Consider the following 20,916-nt stretch of genomic DNA (forward strand, 5'->3'; position numbering starts at 1 on the left):
AGATGCTGGCAGTGACAGGCACGTGTGCAAGAAGAACACATGCTCCCTTTACATTTAAAATCTAGTATTTTAATGGTCAGCTCCATTTCATGCATTTCACATCTCTCTTCTTCAAGGATAGTGGTGCAGAAACTCAAGGCAGTGTGCAAAATTTGCCATAAATCTTATTTTCTATTTATCAGTGAGTAAATGCTGGAATTTGTCATGTACAACTTTTTTTTATTTTTGATTAGCTGTTGAAAGGGGTCACCATAGCCAGTGGTGGAGTGTTACCCAATATTCACCCAGAGCTGTTGGCAAAGAAGCGGGGATCAAAAGGAAAACTGGAAGCCATCATCACTCCACCCCCAGCAAAGAAGGCAAAGTCTCCATCACAGAAAAAAACTGTATCAAAGAAAACAGGCGGCAAGAAAGGAGCAAGGAAATCCAAGGTAGAATAATGTGTTTATTTTAAACCCAAACGAGCTTGCCAGCAGTAGCTGCAGGGAGCTTCACACAGGGTCAGCTCTCTGTTGCGTGTGTTGTTAACAATGGGGATTTCAGTCACAGTGTGAGCAGGGAAGGAGGAGCACTGCCCTCTCCCTGGTGCAGCTGGAGTCTGAACACCCTCAGAAGTGGCCCAGGTCTGCAGCACAGGCAGATGGGCCATAAGTACTCTGTAAGAAACATTCTGAGGTGGGCAGAGGGTGGAGGTACCAGGAGACAGAAAAAGAAAGTGTCTGGGAGCTGTACTGGTCATGCCTTACAGGTTTCAGTTTGTAGGAGTAGGGAATCTTTCTAATGTGTACATGTGTAGCCAAGGATGTTTTTTCTTTTGCAAAACAACTACTGTTAAGCAATAAATTTTGCAAGTAGGAAGAAAAGTACAGGAATTTCACATGAAATGGACAAGGAATGTGAAAGTTGCCTCTGGGTCAAGCAAAGCTTCTTTATTTATCCTGTTACTGTTTACTTGGTCACTCTTCTGATTGTTTCACTCTTCAGTTTTTTGAGGTGTTGAATTTAGTTTTCTCCCTCAGAGCACCTATTAGTTGACAGTTCAAATGCAGTGCTTCCAATAACCATGCACTAATAATTTCCCTAAATCTGGAATTTTTTTGCCCTACTTGATTACAAAAGCAGGAAGTCTGTTGTGGGGTTCTGTTTTTCTTCACACAATAAACTGGATTGTCTGCTTACTATATTGGTATTTGGCTAACAGTAAACTCCTGGGGAATTGAAATAGAACCCATGAAAATCTAATTTTCAAAACATTTGTGTAAAGTAAAACATGGTTACAGCGTCTAAAAGCACAATATACCCTTGCATCAAAGTCATTTTAGTTGTTCAGCCTCAGACTTAGTTTATATACTTTGGAAAGGGACAATAGGAGAACAGTGGTTTGCTCAGTGTTCCAGGTGTTCTTTTTTTGCTTCAACACAGATATTGCTGAGGCACCAAATATTTATATGAAATTGTAAGTAGTAATTTTATTGAAAATGTGAAATCATTTTTGGCACCAATTGAGTTTATAACTACAGCCTTCGTGAATTGACTTCCTTTTCAAAATGTTCCTAATTCTCATTTTTGTTCAGTAATTCAATTCATTCCTGAAACCTGTTATTTCACTGCAGTAATAGAGTTGAAAAAAGAAACGGTGGTTGAGGGGAACTCCTTCTCTCTCCTCCAACAGTTTTACTGAAGATGAAAGTAGGTGATGGTGTTAAGACAGAAAATTGTTCAGCCCATTTCCTGCAACCAGGCAGATAGAAAGTAGATGTATTCTTTTGACACTGCTTCTAAGGACAGCCACATTACAAATGAGCATTTCTAAAAATAAGTCTGTGAAATCTGGGAGCACCTCCCATCACAAAAAATTTGTTCTCGACAAGTCAGTTTTTAGCTTAGAATGAATCTCTGCCCACACATAGAAATACGTAATCTTTGTCCATGCAAGCCATGAGAAAGCTGTTAAAAGTTTAGGGCTGTTTATATGTTTTCCTGCAACATTTAAGACAACTGTCATCTTTACCGTGCACTTGTGGGCAAGAGAATGCACCTGTAGATCTGCAGACGTTGAGGTCGTTTTTCCTATTGATCCTTTCAGCTGTTATCAGGCACTTTGGTTGGACTAAAGGATAAAATCCAACGCCACTGTTTGTGCAGGCATTTTATTGCCTGCTAAGCATTTAGTGCATATCATATATCTTAGTGTCATTAACCTGTTCTTCTCAGAGCCTTGAGTTAACTAATTAACTATATTTTTGGAAGAAGAAGCAGGGAGAAGTGAGCAAATCAGCCAGTGCTGACAGTACAACAGAGGGAACTCCTGCAGATGGTTTCACAGTCCTGTCCACCAAAAGCCTGTTTCTTGGCCAGAAGGTATGATCCTGCATTTTTATAAATTAATACCTATTTTTCTGTGCTGCTTAGGGAGTAGCCCCCTCCTACCACCCCCCCTTTCCACAAAACATCTAGGTACAATGGACATTTCCCCACTGAGCAATCAAAGAGATGTATGATACCAGTTTTTCTAATTTCAAAGAAATGCTCTGAAACTACTTCTAGAACATTTTTAAAAGTACATAAATAAGTCTTCATGTGACTACATAATTAAATACTTAATTAGAAGGAAAGCCTGTGTGCTTGTAATCTATCTCATTCATAAACAGCGTAATTGTTACAGAAAAACATCTGCCAAAGAGATTATTCGAAGAGTAAAATGTATTTTTTCCAACAGTCAGCCCACTTCATTGCTGATGTAAATGATTAACAGGTTTTTATCAAAACCCATTTCAGACATTTGTTCATAATAATGGTTTTATGCTATGTTCTGCTTTGTGATTTACAGAAGTTAATGCTGTGTAATAATGAATGATGCTTTTATGAAAAGCTATAGATGAAGAATTCTTTTTTTTCCCTGTGAATATGCTTTGGGATGTGGGTTGGTTTAATACAAATACATATCTGCTTAAAGAGGATCAATTTAAAGAGACAATTTGTTAAATTAATTTGGTCTTTTATCCTGAAACCTGCCTTTAATTTGTGATGCAAAATTTTCTTAAGTAAAACAGCATCTTTCTGCTATCATTCAGTAATCAGATCATTGTGTTGTAAGCCATAAAAGATGAGCCATTGTCCATTGTGGAATGTAACGCCTCTGACTCATTTTTATTTCATACAGAGGTTGTTCTCCATTTATCCTTCAGTTTGTTTGCCAAGTTTAACATGCATGAGAGTAACATTTTTTGTAAGACTTCTGATTTTCCACAGCTACAGCTAGATAGCTGGTTTGGTAGGGATTTTTTTATTTTACTCTTATTAGGGGGGTGGTTTTTTAAAAAAAGTTTTGATGACTAATTTAGAACCCAAAATTTATAATAGATATTACTGTTTCAAGAAAGCAAGTAACATCAGACTTCTGGAGCTGATTTTGAGCTCATTTTAGTTACCATAGAAAACCTGTAAAAAGACCTAGTGTTGTGTTCCAGCAAGACTGACCCAGCAAATCCATGAGGCTTTGGTGTTGGGCTCGGTGGAAGAAAATCATGAACTCCAGGACTGCTTTAAGCTGTGGTGGGCAAAGCCAGTGTCTGTGGTAGAGCTTCCCAATGAGTCCTAGTACCAGGGAATGGACTTTCTGGCTTTCTCATTCACTTGGGGTACAGCCCCCTGAGAAAATTACTGGTGTAATCCATCCCTGCACTGGGTCCTTGTCAGTTAGGCCTGCACATGAGAAGGACCAGGTGTTAGCCTCTTGTTGTAACACATAATGAAAAGAGAAATCAAAAGAAAATGAAAACCTGTTTGTCTCCTGTGAGGGAACACTCCAAATCAAACAGATCACGTTCTGAGGGTTAAAGAAAGCATTTGAAGAATTGCTGCTGAGATCAATCAATCAGGATCTTTCAAACCTCCTGTGACATTCTTGAACACCTTTCCAGCACGTCTGTTTGGTTTGCAAAACCATTATCTGCCAGATCAGAATATCATTTGCTAAATGCAGAGAAGAAAAAAAATAATCTTGGTTTTGATATCACATCATTCATAAGTGTTTAATGAGAAAAATCTTTTTCTTGGCTCCATGTTTGTGGAAGGGAAGGGTTTTGTTTGCAAGAGCAGCTCTTCATCCTTCTAATAACCCCAGATTTAATTTGATGCAAAAACCACAAATGAGAGTGTTGCAAACCTGGGTATTTTTCAGTTTTTAAAATTACAGTTATTGCATTGAATCTTTAGGTAACCACTGACATTCGGCTGGAAATCCTTAGAGGTCCTGAAATGGCAAAGAACCCTTCAGTTATACCTGTAGAAGTTTATTAGTGCTACATTAATTATTAAAATCTAGTTAATATGTAAATGATTGCACTTCCTACAAGTGACATCCCAGTGGAAATGTGGCATTGTGCACATTACCTAGTTTGTTTTTCCTGAGAGGATTACAAAGTAGAGGCAGAGTTGCAGGACCTCAAGCCTAAGCTTTTAGGTTTGGACTTTCCAAGAGACCTCAGCTTGTGGTCTGCAATAGGCATCTTCATTTTTCGGTATGAAACTCATACCAGAAAAAGCTTCAAGACTCTTAAGGTAATTTTGTCTGAAATTAGAAATGCCAGGCTTGGCTTAGAAAATACTCATGGATGTGCCAAGTGCCATCTGCATTTTATCTAATTAACATTTAATTGAAATGTTACCTAAAGTTATGTCCGTTCTTTGTTGCGCATGTATATGCGAGTTACGTCTGTTTATTTTTTTAACATGGCCCTTTAGGGTATCACTTCTGCCTAATACATGCTTCATACTATTGGGTAGTGAAATTGAGCAATTACTCATTGGAGGATTTAATTCCACAGGAAAAATTCTGATGAATTTTTTATTTGTTTTTTGGCAATTGGATAGCTAACAGGGCATTGAGCAGTAAATGCAGAATTTAGTAAAATAATACTTAGCTGCCAACACATGCTATCAGTCATGGGCAGCTTTTTAAGCATTTTCTTGTGTTAAATTGAAACTTTAATTACCAGCTGTCTGTTATGTAAATCCTATATATGAGTAGGCTCAGGGGTACATTTAAGGTCCAAAACAAAAACAATCTGCAGCTGAGATAGATCTGGGGCAAAAACTTGTAGAGCACAGAGTCAGGAATCAAAGAGATCACTTAAAGAATGAGCAAAATATGCTTAGGAACATACTAAAATTTCCACAAAACAGTCCTGGTGTGTGCATGTGTTTTGCAGTTGTTTTTTTGGATTTTTTGTTGTTTTTTTAAATTCATGAAGTTTTTTTAACATTTTGGTTTGATTTGATTTGACTTTTTTAAACAGCAGTTGCTTGTATTCAAACTCAAGACTCAAACTCCAGAATGAATAACTCACCACGTGTGAAGTATTAAAGGATTCCAAGCTATTTGGAAAGGAAGCTTTCTTAGATTTTATTACAAATTCCCAAACAGACATGTACTTAAAACAGGGCTGAATTACACTCATTTTTAGTCAAAATCACCGTATTTTGAGGTAACATAGTTTACTCAAGCAAAATATGTAAATTATATGAAATTGCAAGCTTTTAAAAAGAGAAAGAAGGTCAATTCATAGAATCACATGAATGAAATGGAAATATGTTTTTCATAAAATTTAAATACAGGGATGGTGGCCTCCTTAAATGTCCCATTCACTTGTATGAGTTTCATGGACTGGCTCATATTCCCTGTTAATAAATTAATACACAATTAATAAATTCCCTGTTAATAAATTAACTACACAAAGAAATTATTTGAAGAGTTAAGTTTACAGACCATGGACTACAAATGAGATAAAATTCTCTTATTGACGAGATAAAGTGCCATGCCTGAAGGTGTATGTTATGCTTTGCAGGCTGAAGGCATTGGATTAAAAGGAATTTACTGGTTTAACTGCAGCTGGTTTCAGGAATTGCATCAATGAATGAAAGCTTTCTCTTTTATGGTTGCTTTCCATATCACCTAAAGAGCTACTGAAAAAGTCATTTTAAATGCATATTGTAAACACAGGTGTAGGTCACGCTGTAGCTAATGTATTTCCCCAAATGAAAAAGTCTGGAAAATCTTTTGCACTTCTAAAGTATTTAAAGTTTTGACAGTAGTAAACTTGGTGCCTGTGAAATCAGACTTCCAACAGAAGTTACGAAGCAGGGTCACAACATGCTCAAACCCTGGTTATAAACTTCCCATACCTGCAGTTCTGACCTTGGCCAAGTTTAGCATTCCTATCAGGTTGCCTCAAATTGTAGAGTTGGTTCTGTGGTGTGGGTCACATCCTATGAGGAGACAACCAAACTGTCTTTTAAGAACATGTAGTGCAGATGTGACATCAATCTCTATGCTGCCTTCCTCGGTTTCCTGTGTGCCCAGGAGAAATCCTCCTGGTTTATAACAAAAAAGAAATTGAAAGACATGCTTGAAATATATGGGAGTACTTAGAGGAGTAAATGGGCATTAATGGGTGGGGTTAAAAATCTCTGCTTTCATAAGGGACAAAAGGAAGTAAAGCAAATAAAATAAAAACTGGAAGCAATACACACGTAGTATCATGGGCCTGCTTACGGTACCTCACCAGACATTCCCAAAGGCTGCAGAGCTGTAATGAGGACTGAAGTGCTGTAATACAAAACATGGTGACCACTGATAAGGAAAGAAAAAAAGCCACATCTCCTTGTTGGGAGGGAGGAATTGCTGGAGACAAGTGTGTGCTTTCTCAGAGATAGGCTCGAGTTTGCTGGCTTAAAGGAGGAGGAAGCAGCAGCTTTGATCCCGTTTCAGTGCAGAACAGTCCTAGACATCCCTGTAATTGATGCTTAAGGGATGCTTAGGGTGTCCTTCATCTATTCTTGGGGAAGAAACAAATACCCTCTTTTAATGGCAAAATAAGAATCACAGAATGATTTGGAAGGAATCTTAGAGCTCCCCTCTTTCCAACCCCCTGCCATGGGCAGGGACACCTTCCACTATCCCAGGTTGCTCCAAGCCCCATCCAACCTGGCCTTGAACACTTCCAGGGACGGGGCAGCCACAGCTTCTCTGGGCAACCTGAGCCAGGGCCTCACCACCCTCACAGGGAAGAATTTCTTCCTAGTATCTAATCTTAACCTAGCTTCCTTCAGTTTAAGGCCATTCCCCATTGTCCTGTCACTCCATGCCCTCATGAAAAGTCCCTATCCAGACTTCTTATAAGCCCCCTTTAGGTACTGGATAGTAATAAGAATCCCAAATAGTTATCAGTGTAAAACCAAAATAGAGCTGACTAGTAGGTACATTCATGTTCTCCCAGTGTGAACAGTGTTTGAGTCTTGGGTTTGAATTTTTTTGGGATAATAACCCTTTATGACCTGCCTTTTATTTTGCATATTTGTTTGCAGTGATGCTATCTCCATCTGTGTTGCAAAGCTCACTTTTCTGCAGCTTCTCTGTGATTTCCCAGCTGTCCTGTTATTTCCCACCTCATGCTTTTCTTTTCAGCTGAACCTTATTCACAGTGAAATCAGTAATTTAGCCGGCTTCGAGGTGGAGGCCATTATCAATCCTACCAATGCTGACATTGACCTTAAAGATGACCTAGGTAAATGGGGCATGGGTTGACACAACTAACGGTCACATGGAAATTATGGAACCCAGAATTTACTCTCTTCATACCTTTAATCAGAGCAGAAATTCAAATCTTGCAGGTCCTGCTTTGTTGAAGAACTATATTCAAAATACTTTTTGACCAATTCTGAATACTTGCAGCTATTGCTAGTCTTCAAGCTGATTTCAGTTCAAAAATTTTAAATTCTTTTCCATAATGATCATATGTGACTGTTAGCTATTTTGGGGGGTTTCTTATTTGGATACTTTGAGGACTAAAAATACTTTTTTGTCAGGTTTTTCTCAAAATAAGGAGTTTCTCCATTCTACCTGCAATCTCAGGGTTTTTATTTTGATACTTAGAGTAGGCTTAAAATCTTTTGAAAGGGATTATTAAATAATTAGCTATCCCCAAATCTTTCCTACCTTGATTTGATGTTTAATTCAGTCAGTGATTTTTTTCCATTGTATTTCAATTCTTCCCTTTCACATTCAGCTGAAAAAAAATACTGATACTATACCAAGAGTGAACTATTGTAGGTTGAGAATTGCTTTTAAAGCTTCTCTCTTGTTTCAGATTTATAAGAAATCAAAAAATCCTTCTTTAACCGAAGTTTGTTCTTCAGCAAAACAAAAATTGCCTTTCATGCATTATATACTGCATTCCCTTCTTATTTGATTACACCTACTGCTGTCTTTTTTTTAAACTTCCTTAATGGAATACAACCCATAATTCTTCTACTGCTGCATTTCCTATGGGAATGTAGAGAAGTAACTTAACAAGAAAAAAGGTTTAAGAAGGCTAATTTTTAAATCAGCCTTTCTTAGAAATACATATTTCTGCAAGTGGCTTGGCCATTCCAGCACATAATTTAAAAATATGCCGTACTTCTAAGCTATAAGAACAATTATTTGTATTTTTAAAGGAAATTCTGTGCAACCCTGGCTGCAAATACGTGTTTTCCTCCATGTGAAGGAGACTGGCATTTTTAGAAACAAAATTATGAATGGCTTTACATATGAAGATCAGTGCCTGTCAGCTTATTGGTGCTGACAAAATGGAGAAACTAATTATTTTGTTTGGCTTGATGATCCTGAATTTCTCTTTTTTTAAACAGATTCCATATTTTAATGTCATGCTCTGTGGGGAACTGGTTGTTCTAGGTTTCTGCAAAATGAAATGGGGCATTAGCTGATTTTAAAACTTTGGAAATGATCTCATGTGATTGCTCTGACTTGTCATTTTAACATTTATTTGATCATGTCATACTCAATATTCCTCCTCCTGCTGCCTACACCCCTTTCTCTACACACACCTGCACACACAACTCAGCATACTCCTTTGGCGCAAGGTTTGGAGATGTAAAGGTAGGAAAATATGGACGTTGGTACATGTGTAAATGTAGAGCCTGTGCTGGGTCTCTGTCCAACGTGGTTGATATACATCTGTTTACCTGTTGTAGTTGCAAGTTGTACAGGCTGACATTGCCACGATCGACAGTGATGCTGTCGTTCACCCGACAAACTCTGACTTCTACACCGGTGGTGAAGTAGGTAATGGCAAGTTCAGTGCTGCGGAGTTCGTATGTGTGTGCATGGTCGATCAGCAGCCACCAGCTTGTTGTAGCTATGCAGATTTGCATTCATTTCTCACTTCCAGCAGTCCTGACTGATCGTAACAAGAAATGAACAATTACAAACCTAGTGGGCATTTTTGGTTTTTATTGCCAAATCGGCCTTTCGGAACTAACAGTGGAGCGCACCACCAAAATTGAAGTGCAGGAACAGTGCATTAAATGCAGGCACATGACCAAGGAAAATGAATTACAACATTGTTGGTTTGACAAGTTAAGTGCCTGGTTTGAATGTGGTTTGAGTCTTGATCTTTACATTTCTAACCAGTTCCAGTGCACCATGCCAAGTTTCAGATGTTCACATCTGGATTCACATGCCAGATCTAACCTGTCTGTATTTTCCAAACTCTTAAGATTATCTTACGGGCCGATGACCTTCCTAGCCCTGCTCCACGGTCCTCACATCCACAAGCCCAGGCTAGTGCTGCACACACATCAGTCATCTGAGCTACACGGAGAGAAGGCATGACAGGAAGCAGGACAGACCTCTTAATGCAGCCATCTTAACTGTCCCCTGAGTAACTCTTCTCCTAGCCCTTCTCTTACCTCTCTCTGCATACAGAATTTTGAAGGATTTTATAAAAGGGTAGGAGTACTCTGACTGAGCTGCCTTGGTAATTTGAGAAGGCAAATCAGAATTTGGGCTGAATGCAGAAATGCTTAAAACCAGTCAGCTGATCCCAGCCTCTGTTCTGCATCTCCTCTGACCTCACCATCACTGTGAGAATGGGCTCCCCCCACACCTGATGCCTTGTTTCAGTACTGACTTGGAGGGACACGTCCTGCACCATTGGCTTTTTCTGAAAGGGCTGCTTTCTGAGTAACATGCAGAGAAATGTAGCTCTGGTTGGCCTACTGGGCAGAAGCACTGTGACTTGGCTGGCTAAATAATATGCAGAGTGTCATAGTAGCCTGTACCTGAAGAATATGCTTCCAAAGTCTGTCAGACCCATTTAGCCAATGTGCCTGTCTCCTACCCTGTGACAAAGAAATGCTTTGCTACCTACAAAGAAAATTGTCTCTTGAAGCTGGACTGCTCATTCCTTAGCGTAGGTTCCTGTTGCCTCTGACTGCTGTAAGAAAGAATAGAAGTGCACAAATGCTTAGCTTCCAATGATTAACTTTTACCATCTAAATTTGTTTTTTAAATTTTTTGTTGGTTTTTTTCCCTAACAATTTAAATGTACCGGGGGCTTATCCTGAGAATTTTAGAGCCTAAATTTCTGCTAACGCTGTTTTCAACACTGATACCAATGCCTGCTTGGAAAGCATGAGATAATGATCTTATTCTCATGGGAGTGACACATATTTATGCCTGTGAGCAAATAAGCTACTAACCTTGAAGCTGTGAAGCAAGACCATCAAGAAACTTGCTAGTCTAGTGGAAAATGGTTAAATACAGTCTGTCCTTTGCCAGATTAAGCTGATTTACAACATAGATGTCAAGTATGATTTCAATATAAACCCTCACTATTAATCAGAAGAAGAGCATAATTGAGGAGTAAATGCAGAATATTGCACTCATTCATACCAAATATTACTTCTTCTCTTCTTTTTACCAGATCTGCAAGAAGAGAGCTCAGTGAAATAAACTGACGTGGTTGTTCATTGCTTTTAATTATAAATTAATTCCCAGTAGAAGGGAAAAAGCTGATCCTTCTGGATTGAATTAAACCAAACTAGGCTAAATTCCATTAAATCTACAACGGCTTTGCAATGGCAAAGAAATGACCTACTTAATAGAACTTTGCTGTTCCTAGATTCTGCACAAGGCTTAATTATGTTTCCCCTTGAAACAAGAGAAATTAAGGATTATGAATGTCATGGGTTTTAGGACTGATCAGAGTTCATGGACTCATGGGGAATATAACTGGAATATATATAAATAAAAATTGGAATTATATGGAAATATATACAAGAATATAACTAGAATGGAAGGCTGTTTCATTCCCCCCCATCCCTTCTCTGTCAGGGGGTTTTTATAAGACCCTGGAGTCAGCCACATCTGCTGGATGGGCCCAGCAAAGGGCACAGGGTGTTGTGCTTTCTGGTAATTCACTGCCTTTGAAGGGCAGAGTGTTTCCAAGCATCTCAGTGCTGGTCTGCATCTCCTTTCCCAGCACTCTCCTAAGACACCTTGCTGCTACAAATAAAGTTATTACTGTCTTTTCTAAGAGATTTGTAAGGTGATTCTCCTACTCAGTTTCCCTGGGATAGGTAATTTTAAGTTTCAGAAAATTCTTAGAAGGAGTTTGGCTGAAGTATTTATATTTAAAAGTTTAAATGAGCACAAAGAGCAAATTACACTCTGACCTACACAGTCTGACCTTGCAATCCAGTTTTTGGCAAACCCTGTTGTGAACTGGTTATGAAAAAGCCAAAGAAAAGGCATATATTTTGTAATTGTCCTCAGCTTTTGTACCCCAGAGGCAATAAACTCCCACTAAACAAAATAGACTCAGGGTCACAGAGTCGATTTTTGAATGGAAAACAAATGCATTGTTTTCAACTTTTCAGTTTGGAAGAAATTTAGCAAAACAAAACAAAAGCATCTTGCAGTCTTCTTAGCTCCTAGAGCTATAACCTGATTTAGTAACCGGAATCTTGGAGGAGGGACTCTGCTTCCTGGAGCATATAGTATGTGCACTTCCATCAGAAATTGCATTTTTTTCTTTCTTCATCAGTGAAAGTAAGGGGTGTCACCAAATAAATGTCTAGATCCTTAGAGATCCTAGTTCTGAATTTCTGGAAATCAGTTTTCAAAGCAATATCTCAAATCAGAGCCTTTATGATGTCACTGCTTTTTACTTATCTACCTTTATAATTAATATGCACAGTGCAAAATTATGTGGGATGCTTATGTAGTTAGGAAAATGCTTTCTTGGGCTGTTTTTTCTTATATTAATATTTAAAACTAGAGCTGCAAAATAAGATCTAAACCATTTAGTGATGGACTGCCTTTGTAAACAGCATACCTTTTGGTTGCCCTGACACACTGCACAGCTCTTCTCCTCCCAGAATGACTTTGTCCAGCTCCTTAGTTGTAGTTAGAGAAGTTCATTGGAGGAATATGTTCCTTAGAGATTCTCCTTATTTCTGAGGCTCTTCCTCTTGGTTAAAGGTGGCTCAACAAGCTGGGCAGTTACCAAGTAAAGCAGCCCGCTGCACTCACGAGACTGTTTCATTCCTGGGGCCACCTGTTGGGGTCAGGGACCAAGATCAGGTGAGTTTTAAATTCTTATTGTGGCAAATGGCTCTTTAAAGCAATTTGTAAGAGAAGAGGGGAAATGAATCCTAGGGGAAGGAATTACAAACCTTCAACCACTGTTGAGCTAGCACATTCTTCTGGAACATTTCACACTAAGAGATGCTCATGAGAAGGAAGGAGGTAGGGATGTCATGTCAGATGGTTCTTGACAGTAATTTCAAGTCTGAGAATGTTAGCAAGGGATACCAGTGTGAGGTTTTTGGGTTGTTAGGGTTGTCTTTTTGTTCTTTCTGTTGTTGTTGTTGTTGTTTTTAATGACTAGCTAATTCTCAAGTCCCAAAAGGTTTAGATCTTACTTTGCAGTCCCCAAAAAATGTTTGGGCAGAAAACTGTAGAGTGATGTAACAAAAGTGAATGATGTGTCACATGTCTGCTGAGATCGGAGGAGTAAACTAACAATTCTCTGTTCAGGGAGCACTTTGGAAAAGAAAGGCGGCAAGGAGTTTGTGGAAGCTGTCATTGAGCTCCGCAAAAAGAACGGGCCGTTGGACATAGCCGGAGGTGAGGCTGCGCTTCGGGAGCCCAAACCAGAGCTCGGCGCGCTTTGGGCTTGGCCCACACAGCCCAGCTCCTCCTGCAGCAGCGCTGGGGCTGTGCTGTCTGCAGGCAGCTCCGGAGGGTTGTATGTTTGTGTTCTCCACAGTTAAACTGCACACATTGCAGCTTAAGTAACCTTTACCAAAGCACCTGGGAAGTGGGCAGTGCTGTAGTGTTACAGTAAAACCAGGCTGTTCACAGGTACGTGCATACACACTCAGTGTTGATCATTAAGGGCACGGTTCAGGAAAGCAATTAATGAGATGCTTATTTGTGTAGTCCAACTCTGTTAAACATCTGCTTTGCTGAAATGCCACTGACTTTCGCTGAACTTAAGCATGTGCTTAAAGTTCAGCATCTGCTTGGGTACTTAGTTTAATCAGTGCCAAAATCATCGCTATAAAAGCTTACAACTTTTTGATGCCTAGTTATCAAAATTTATGTAATATCGGAGAAAAATCTACTATATGAGTAATAAAGTTTGATAATGGCAATATATAATTTTACACCATCTGTGAAATTGCTGATCTATGTTGTTCATATAGAAGGCTGATTCTACCATCTGTGTTTATGCTATAAAAATAAATACAGTGTGCAGAGTTTTGTAAACGAATCCTAACTACAGCCGAAGGGGAGATGTAAGAATTCAGCTCTGACAGGAAAAATTACAACTGTTTACTTCTGGAGCTTAATACTTCGGGGGTTTCTCCCTTGCTTTTTAAAAATTTTAGTAAGTTTTTCTTGGAATTTTTTTCTGCGAAAATATGCAGAATCAATTACTCACTTTTTTCTTTTTACTAACTTCTGTACAAGATTGCTTACTAGCCCAGACCAAACGGCTTCAAATAGGTGGCAAATTGAAAAGTTTCTTTTTCTCAGCTGTCAGTGCATCCCTCAGATCTGGGGGTTGCTTGGCAGTCTTACCCCAGGGCAGCTCTGCATTGCACTGGGAGAAACTGGCTGCTAGGGACTTACTGGAGGACTCTAGAGCAGAACCGATACATCCATTTTTCAAACCTACAGATACCTAGTTTTCAGATTTCTCAATTCTGTGGGCATCCCTTTAATCTACCCATAACCATGATGCTTACCTGGAATGTGACTAGCACAGAATAAGTCCCTAGTTGGTTTTCTCTTTCTTACTTCCCGTTTCAGTGCATTTGCATTTGAAGTAAGGGACAGCTGCTCTTGGTAATGAACAGTTGTCCTCATCAGAATCCTAATGAGTTAATTAATGACTACCCTAGAAAACACTCCCTGAGAAATATTAAAGTTGGTCATGTGTATCAATACAGTATTTTATTCTTTCAGGGTGAAGATGATATCCACATTTCACATCTGACTAGAGATATGTCAGCTGCTTTTAATAGATTTTTCTTGGATTTATGATGTATTCTGAATCTGCCAACATTTTAGTTGCACATTATGACAAATTAGCATTGCCTAACACTGAGGCTATTCAACATGTTGGGACTCTGCAAACCCATAAGAACATAAATGCTTGTGCTGCCATTGTCCTTCAAAATGTTCTGGTTAACCCCTGGTCAGGATCCATATGACAAAGAGTATTTTCTCTTTCCTGCAGCAGCCACAGGATAGTATCCATATGTGATGATCATGTGCCAAGAGTTATTTCTACTATACTTAAATAGAAAAATGCCTCATAAACATTCCAGAATGGAATAGAGGATTTCTGACCTCTAAGCACCTTTGCAAACCTGATTTTTTAATTTTTTTTTAAACTTACTGGTATTTTTAGTCTGGTTTTGTGAAGCCATAAGCTGCCATTTAATACCAACACTTTTGTGGGGTATTTTAGGGGCTGACTCTTTGTGAAGGTTCACTGTATGCTCTTTTGAGATTTCAGATAGATGTTTTTCTTCTCTCAGCTTGTGATTAGGGTGGTTTGCTTCCTCCCACCTTTTTTTTTTGACAAACCAAAGTAACAACTTTTTGTTTGCAACCACAGCCCAGTGAGTTCGGAAATGACAGAGATCCTCTTACCCTGGTTTCTGGCAGGCAGAGCACAGTCTGTTGTTGCTCTGTGATGGGAAGTGGTGAGCCCAGAACGTGTTCTCCTGCAGAGAAGGAGGCCTCTCATCTGGAGAATCCCTGCCTGTCAGCAGTTTGTAGGCAGGGTCTGCTGCATCTTCTTAGTCCCCAGATGTCCATGGTAGTATTGTGGTGATAAGATAGGATTAAAAATTCCTCATTTCTTTGTACATACAAGGCCTGGCCTGTTGTTACACAAACAGTATGAATCAAACATTGCAAATCTGTAAATGCATCCTCTCCACCCCACTGTCAAGAATGTGATGAAAGAGAGAAACTAAGCCCAGCATTGTTCAAGTGATCTTGGATGACCCATACACAAAAAAGCTGAAATAAGGCCAGGCCCAAAGCCTTGAAATCACACAAAATATCTTCATTATTATTCAGAGACAAAGCTCGAAATAAAGCCAGAATCTTAATTCACCTCTTTTCCATCCTTCCTTAGGGGTTTGCAGAGCACTAGTAGCTCTGAACTGCTCCACTTTGGGCTGGCATATGATCAGAAGCCAACTGAACACTCTGTACATTTAGCAGGAGTAGCTGAAGGTCACTGGAGTCATAACTCCTTGTGCCTGTCCAGCATCCTGATATTTACTGTAGCTCTGTAGTAAACCCAACCAAAGCAAGATCATCCCTTGTCTGGGTTTGGGTTCTAACAGATACTGCCCTTCTCTTTAACCAGTCCTCAGTATAAATGTGCTTCCTTTGATGTCAGCCATGAATTCTTGCTCTCTCCCAAATAAGCTCAATCTTCGCTATGATTTATAAATTATCACAGCAAAATGCAGCTGCAAATGGAAAATACAAAGTCTCTGTAATCATGTTATATTTTAAGGCTGTGTGATTTGTAATCTAAAACATTCACTGGGGCTAAAGGAACGTCTGTTGATTGTTTGCTATTTTAATCACATGTACACTCCTTTAATCCTAAGGAGAGGAAAGTAATTACGTTTCATTTTCAATTCTTCCTAGCTGTTGTCAGTGCTGGCCATGGACTGCCTGCGAAATTTGTGATCCACTGTAATAGCCCAGGCTGGGGCTCAGACAAATGCGAGGAGCTGCTGGAAAAGACAGTGAAGAACTGCTTGGCTCTGGCTGATGAAAAGAAGCTGAAATCAATCGCGTTTCCTTCCATTGGCAGTGGCAGGTAAGGCCGTCAGGCAAACCTGATGCCAGATAGGTCACATTCCCTAAGTGCCATCTGTTGTTCCAGTCCCTTCCCATGTATAAAACACATTGCTACAATGCTGGCTTTTTTCTTCTTTGTTTAAATCAGTTCCCTAAAAGAAGTGTTTCTTCTAGGTTTGTTCAGGCAGTGCATGAAGCCTGCAGTGTTTTCCTGAATACCAGTTCAGTTTTGGCAGATCTCATAGTGCCCTGCAAATCTTAAAGCAGGCAAATGGGATAAAGAGCATAAAACAAATTTTCAAGAGAATATTAAAAGACTTCTTTCAGACTATCAATTCATTTATATAAATTGGAGATGTGGAAAAGAACATGAAGAAAAGGGATCTCTTTTGCCTGATTTTAGTCTGTAATGAAAGTTATCTGTTTTAGGATGGCCAGAAGACAGGGCTTAGTGTTTGTTTAAGCTGCAAACCTAAAGTGCCTTGATTCTCAGGATTTGCAGAGTCACTTCAAGCTTTCATCCAAAATCCATAAGCTGAATTCCATGCAGTTTACATCATGGGACTATTTCATTAAAAAAAAAAGACCTTAAAAACCCTTGCCAAGGTCTTTGAAAGCCTAAGTCTAAAGTTCAGGTCCTCTGGCTCTGTACTGTGTGCTCAGTGCCTTTGAAAGTTGGATTGTGTTCTTAAGAGTCTCAATCCAGACTGACTGCACCTTTAGTCTGAGACTCCTGGGTTTGGGGTGCAGAGGGAGGTTGGGAACACCTGGCCCTCAATGATGGCTCAGTATGAAGACCAAAGGCCAAATCTAGACTGAATGATACAGTTGTGTCTCTTAAGAGGGTCAGTTGTTCAGGGTTGAGTTTGCCATGAAAGAAGTTGGCTGGTGTACAGCAAGAATATTCTTCCCATTGTGCTGTGTTGCAACACTAGTATAATTCTTGCATATTCTGTGGGCTAGGGCAGAAAACTGTATTTGAGGTTTTGGGAGAATGACAAGAAATAAAAGTTTTGTTAAGATGATAAATTTAAGCAACTTGCATCATACATCAGGTAAAGTTAATTTGCATGGGTGTCATTTTAAGGAGGTAACTTGAGCAAACTTTCCAGAACAGTAGAGAAGTAGAGCAGAGGATTCACAGTAACCTGTTGATTGAGCAGTCAGGGGCATAGGCTGGTCAGGACAAAGAGAAGCTCTGAATGGCTCTCTGGGAGAAACTCTATTCCTCTGCAGAATAAGGCAGAGAGTGCAGAGCGACTCTTGAATTGGTTATGTAAAAGTGAGACCATGTAAATTATCTTCCACACAGCCCTGTCTTTTCTGGATAGTTCCCAGCCCTTGTTGTGAAGTAGGTGATTGGTATTGGAAGATGATGAAGCCCTGAACAATCATCAGGATTCACATTCTGTTCTGAAATCTGGTTACTGACAGGCAGGATCTGGGGCAAGTTCTCCACTTGGCATAACATGTCATTCTTACTCGAGCCAGTTGAAGTGGTGCTTTTAAAAGGTGGAGAGGAATCAAAAGGCCTTGACTAATATATGAGGTTAGGTATTTTTCCTTTTTTTCCCCTTAATTAGAGATACTCAAGCATAAGTTAATTTTGGAAAGAACATAATATATTCTGACAGTACTCTCTACTTGTTTTTATGAAGTCAAAAAGCTTTAAAAAAAGAAAAAAGTAAAGCTTTAAAAGATAGCAAATGCCAAAGACACCACATGTATGCAGCTGTTCTAGTACAGGCATCTGTCAAGCAGACATCACCCAATAAACCCATATAAACAGTTTCATTCTCTTTTATAGTTGAGGAATGGGATTACATGAGGGCAGTTCAAATAAATCACGAGGGGAAATAAAATAGCATACTTGTACCGTTCATTGGGCCAGATGCTCAGCTACAGCCAACTTATGGAAAGCACAACTTGGGTGCTGTTCAGAGGTAGCCTGGAGTTCATTCTGGTAGGGCCAGCAGGGGAAAAGGGAAAGGAGAGCTAGGGATTGAACACGAAATCATCCTCAGAGAACGGATTCCATTCTGAGGCTCTGACTTTGATCTGAATTGACACTGGTTTGGCTCAAGTCCCAAATTGCCTTTTCACAAAAATTGAACTCAAACCCATAGATCAATGCATAAAGCTTCTGTTTCTTGCAGCTCACACATGGCCATCAGGCCAGCACCTTTCTGCTGATTTTTCTGCTCTTTTTCGTTTCTTTTGTGAGAGGTGTCCTGAGCAATGGATTGTTATCAGCTTCCCTGGCACCGTGCCTTCCTTTCACCAGGCCACTTTTCTTTCATGTGCCTTGGTGTGACCACCCTGCCAGAACACTCGGAAGTTGTGACTTCAGAGGCCCCTGAGAACAATTCAGAAACAGTGTATATCATGCTCTGCATGACACTTCAGGAGCAAAATTCCTGAAAGATCTCTTCAATGTATGCCAGGATGCAGCATTCATAAGTAAACCTGCAAGTGCTCAGGTGTGGAAGCTGCAGACTCCTAAGTAGCTCCTGTGTCAAAACTGCTCTCAGTTGATTAACTTCTCACAAAACTGATTATCCCTGACCAGCTCATTTGGGTTTAGTAGAGTACAAGAAGCTTTTCTCACAATGCTTTTTCCTTTTTTTTTTCCTTCTTCAATAGAAGAAAAAAATCGGGCATATTCAGAAAAGAAAAAACAGTGTAAGCTATTTCATGCCATCATATTTGAAATACCACAAACATTATCTTCAAGACAGCATGTATAATATCACATTACAGGCAGGACTGACACAGAATTGCTCTGTGAGAATGTTTTTTGGTAAGGCAATACACAGCAAGTGGGCCATGACACAGGCAGTTGCCCTTCACACTGGTGTGTTGCCACACAGAAGAAGAGGGAGATTACAACAGCATTTTACTACTAGTGTGGTGCTTCAGTAAGCAAGTGCTGAGAAATGTTCACCTGTTAGAGCCAGAGGTGAATTTAGCCCAGCTTCTTTGAACTGCTCGGGAAATGCTGAGAAACTCATCCATGTAATCTGTAAATTATCTGTAGTGTTAATAGTACATACTTTATAACAGGGACTATTAACGATCAGATATCTGTAAGTGCTTGTCAAGGAGCCAGGTGATGTTAAACAGGCTCTTTCAGATTCTGATTCAGCAGAGTGGTCGTGTCCCATCACCTTCAGACTGACTGACTACAGAGTGCATGTCACTGAGACTGGGGGAGGGCTCAGACTTTGTCAGGGCAAACTCATGGTCTGGGTGAGTAGCATTACTTCAGGAGTAACAGAGCAACAAAAATCAGGCCACATTTCAGGCAGTTACCAGGTGTAATTCCAGGAGTTTGCCATGACCTATAAAATTCACAGTTCAGGTCATAGCTTTGTTCAGACCGTTCTACTTGTGCTTGACTTGTTTTAAGATTAGATTAATCTTTCAGACAAGGATTCCTAGATAAAAATGTGAAGAAGTTTGCAAGAAAGGTTGTCAGGTTAGGTCCTGTAAAACCCTATGCTTAGTAACCATTAGTAGTGGTAAGACCATTTTGTATTTTGGGTTTTTTCATGTTTCATATTCTATATCAAGTTCTCTGTCCCTTTTTACTTTAACAATTGCTTTGCTTTCAGGACACATTTAACTTCACAGCTCCAACACACACGCTGCTTTCCAGAACGCAGAAGGCTCTTGGTTTACTTACCTGTTAAATGAGAATAATTGACCCATCAGGTATCATAAGCTTCAACTCATCAATGTGTGTAGACTGTATTCATATTCTGAGAACACTTTTCTTCTCTTTGAACATTTTAAGTCTTGCCTAAATCAACAAGTTTGTAGCTTCTAATTCAGACTGTAAACACTGTCTGTGCAGCTTTATTTACCATGGGGTGTCAGCAAAAAGCCGGAGCCTTCCCTGGGAGGTTAAACCATCAAAAGTTGGTTCAGCAAGTCTTGATTTTCTTTCTTTATTTTCTCTCTCCTTCTAGAAATGGCTTCCCAAAGCAAACAGCTGCTCAGCTGATCCTGAAAGCCATCTCCAGCTATTTTGTGTCAACAATGTCCTCTTCAATCAAGACGGTGTACTTCGTGCTCTTCGACAGTGAGAGTATAGGGATATACGTGCAGGAAATGGCCAAACTAGATGCCAACTAAGCCTAGAAAGCAACAGTACCAGCCCCCTCTTCCACCCATCAGCATCCCCAAATCCTTAACTCATTGTGAGGCAGAGCATCTCTTATTTTAAATTTTGCTCATCTAGGGGAATAAAGGTGGGGTTTTTGTCATTTTGTTTTGGAATTTTTTGTTTGTTTTGTTTTTCCTCTCTAAACTGTTTTATGTTGGCACTGATAGTTGGCATTACTGCTGTTAATGCACTGTTATACCAGGCATTGTCTGAAGTTAGTGTAATCTAGAAGATTTTATAGTTTTATTTTAATGAAGTATGAATTGGAGCAGGAAGCTGTTAGGAGTATGTAGTCTTTTACTTGTGAAAGAAACAGGCCAACCCTATTTTGTAACTGTGTTGTGGTGCTTTATCAATACATCGAGTGGCGTTCCTTTCATTTTTTAAAAGAACAGATGCTATAAACCTAATTTGTGTTTGTTTATTGTCTTAATGATTCTGGAAGAAAAAAAAATACAGAAACCCTGTTGTCCTTAATTATATTTACAATTTTGAAACTGTGTGAATTGATTTAGTAAAATGTTTGAACTGTTGCTCTTGGTGTACTTGGATTGAT

The 20,916-nt window shown here is 39.4% G+C and overlaps 1 protein-coding gene across 5 annotated transcripts in view; it reads left to right on the forward strand.

Moving 5' to 3' along the window:
* Positions 1–20,893, forward strand: part of MACROH2A1 (macroH2A.1 histone) — a 42,882-nt gene extending 21,989 nt beyond the window's left edge. Inside the window, exons 4-9 of one of the 5 annotated variants that reach the window (XM_069029118.1) lie at positions 234–431; positions 2,251–2,361; positions 7,469–7,568; positions 12,887–12,976; positions 16,037–16,211; positions 20,164–20,893. In XM_069029118.1, the coding sequence (XP_068885219.1) occupies positions 234–431; positions 2,251–2,361; positions 7,469–7,568; positions 12,887–12,976; positions 16,037–16,211; positions 20,164–20,329 (840 nt within the window). In that variant the 3' untranslated portion in view covers positions 20,330–20,893. Of the gene's footprint in view, positions 1–233; positions 432–2,250; positions 2,362–7,468; positions 7,569–9,036; positions 9,128–12,886; positions 12,977–16,036; positions 16,212–20,163 lie in introns of those variants that run through there. The other 4 variants (XM_069029120.1, XM_069029119.1, XM_069029121.1 and 1 more) reach the window with 4 other exon arrangements.
* The last annotated feature ends 23 nt before the right edge of the window (positions 20,894–20,916 follow it).

Source organism: Aphelocoma coerulescens, chromosome 13, assembly GCF_041296385.1.
Source record: "Aphelocoma coerulescens isolate FSJ_1873_10779 chromosome 13, UR_Acoe_1.0, whole genome shotgun sequence".
Lineage (NCBI taxonomy): Eukaryota > Metazoa > Chordata > Aves > Passeriformes > Corvidae > Aphelocoma > Aphelocoma coerulescens.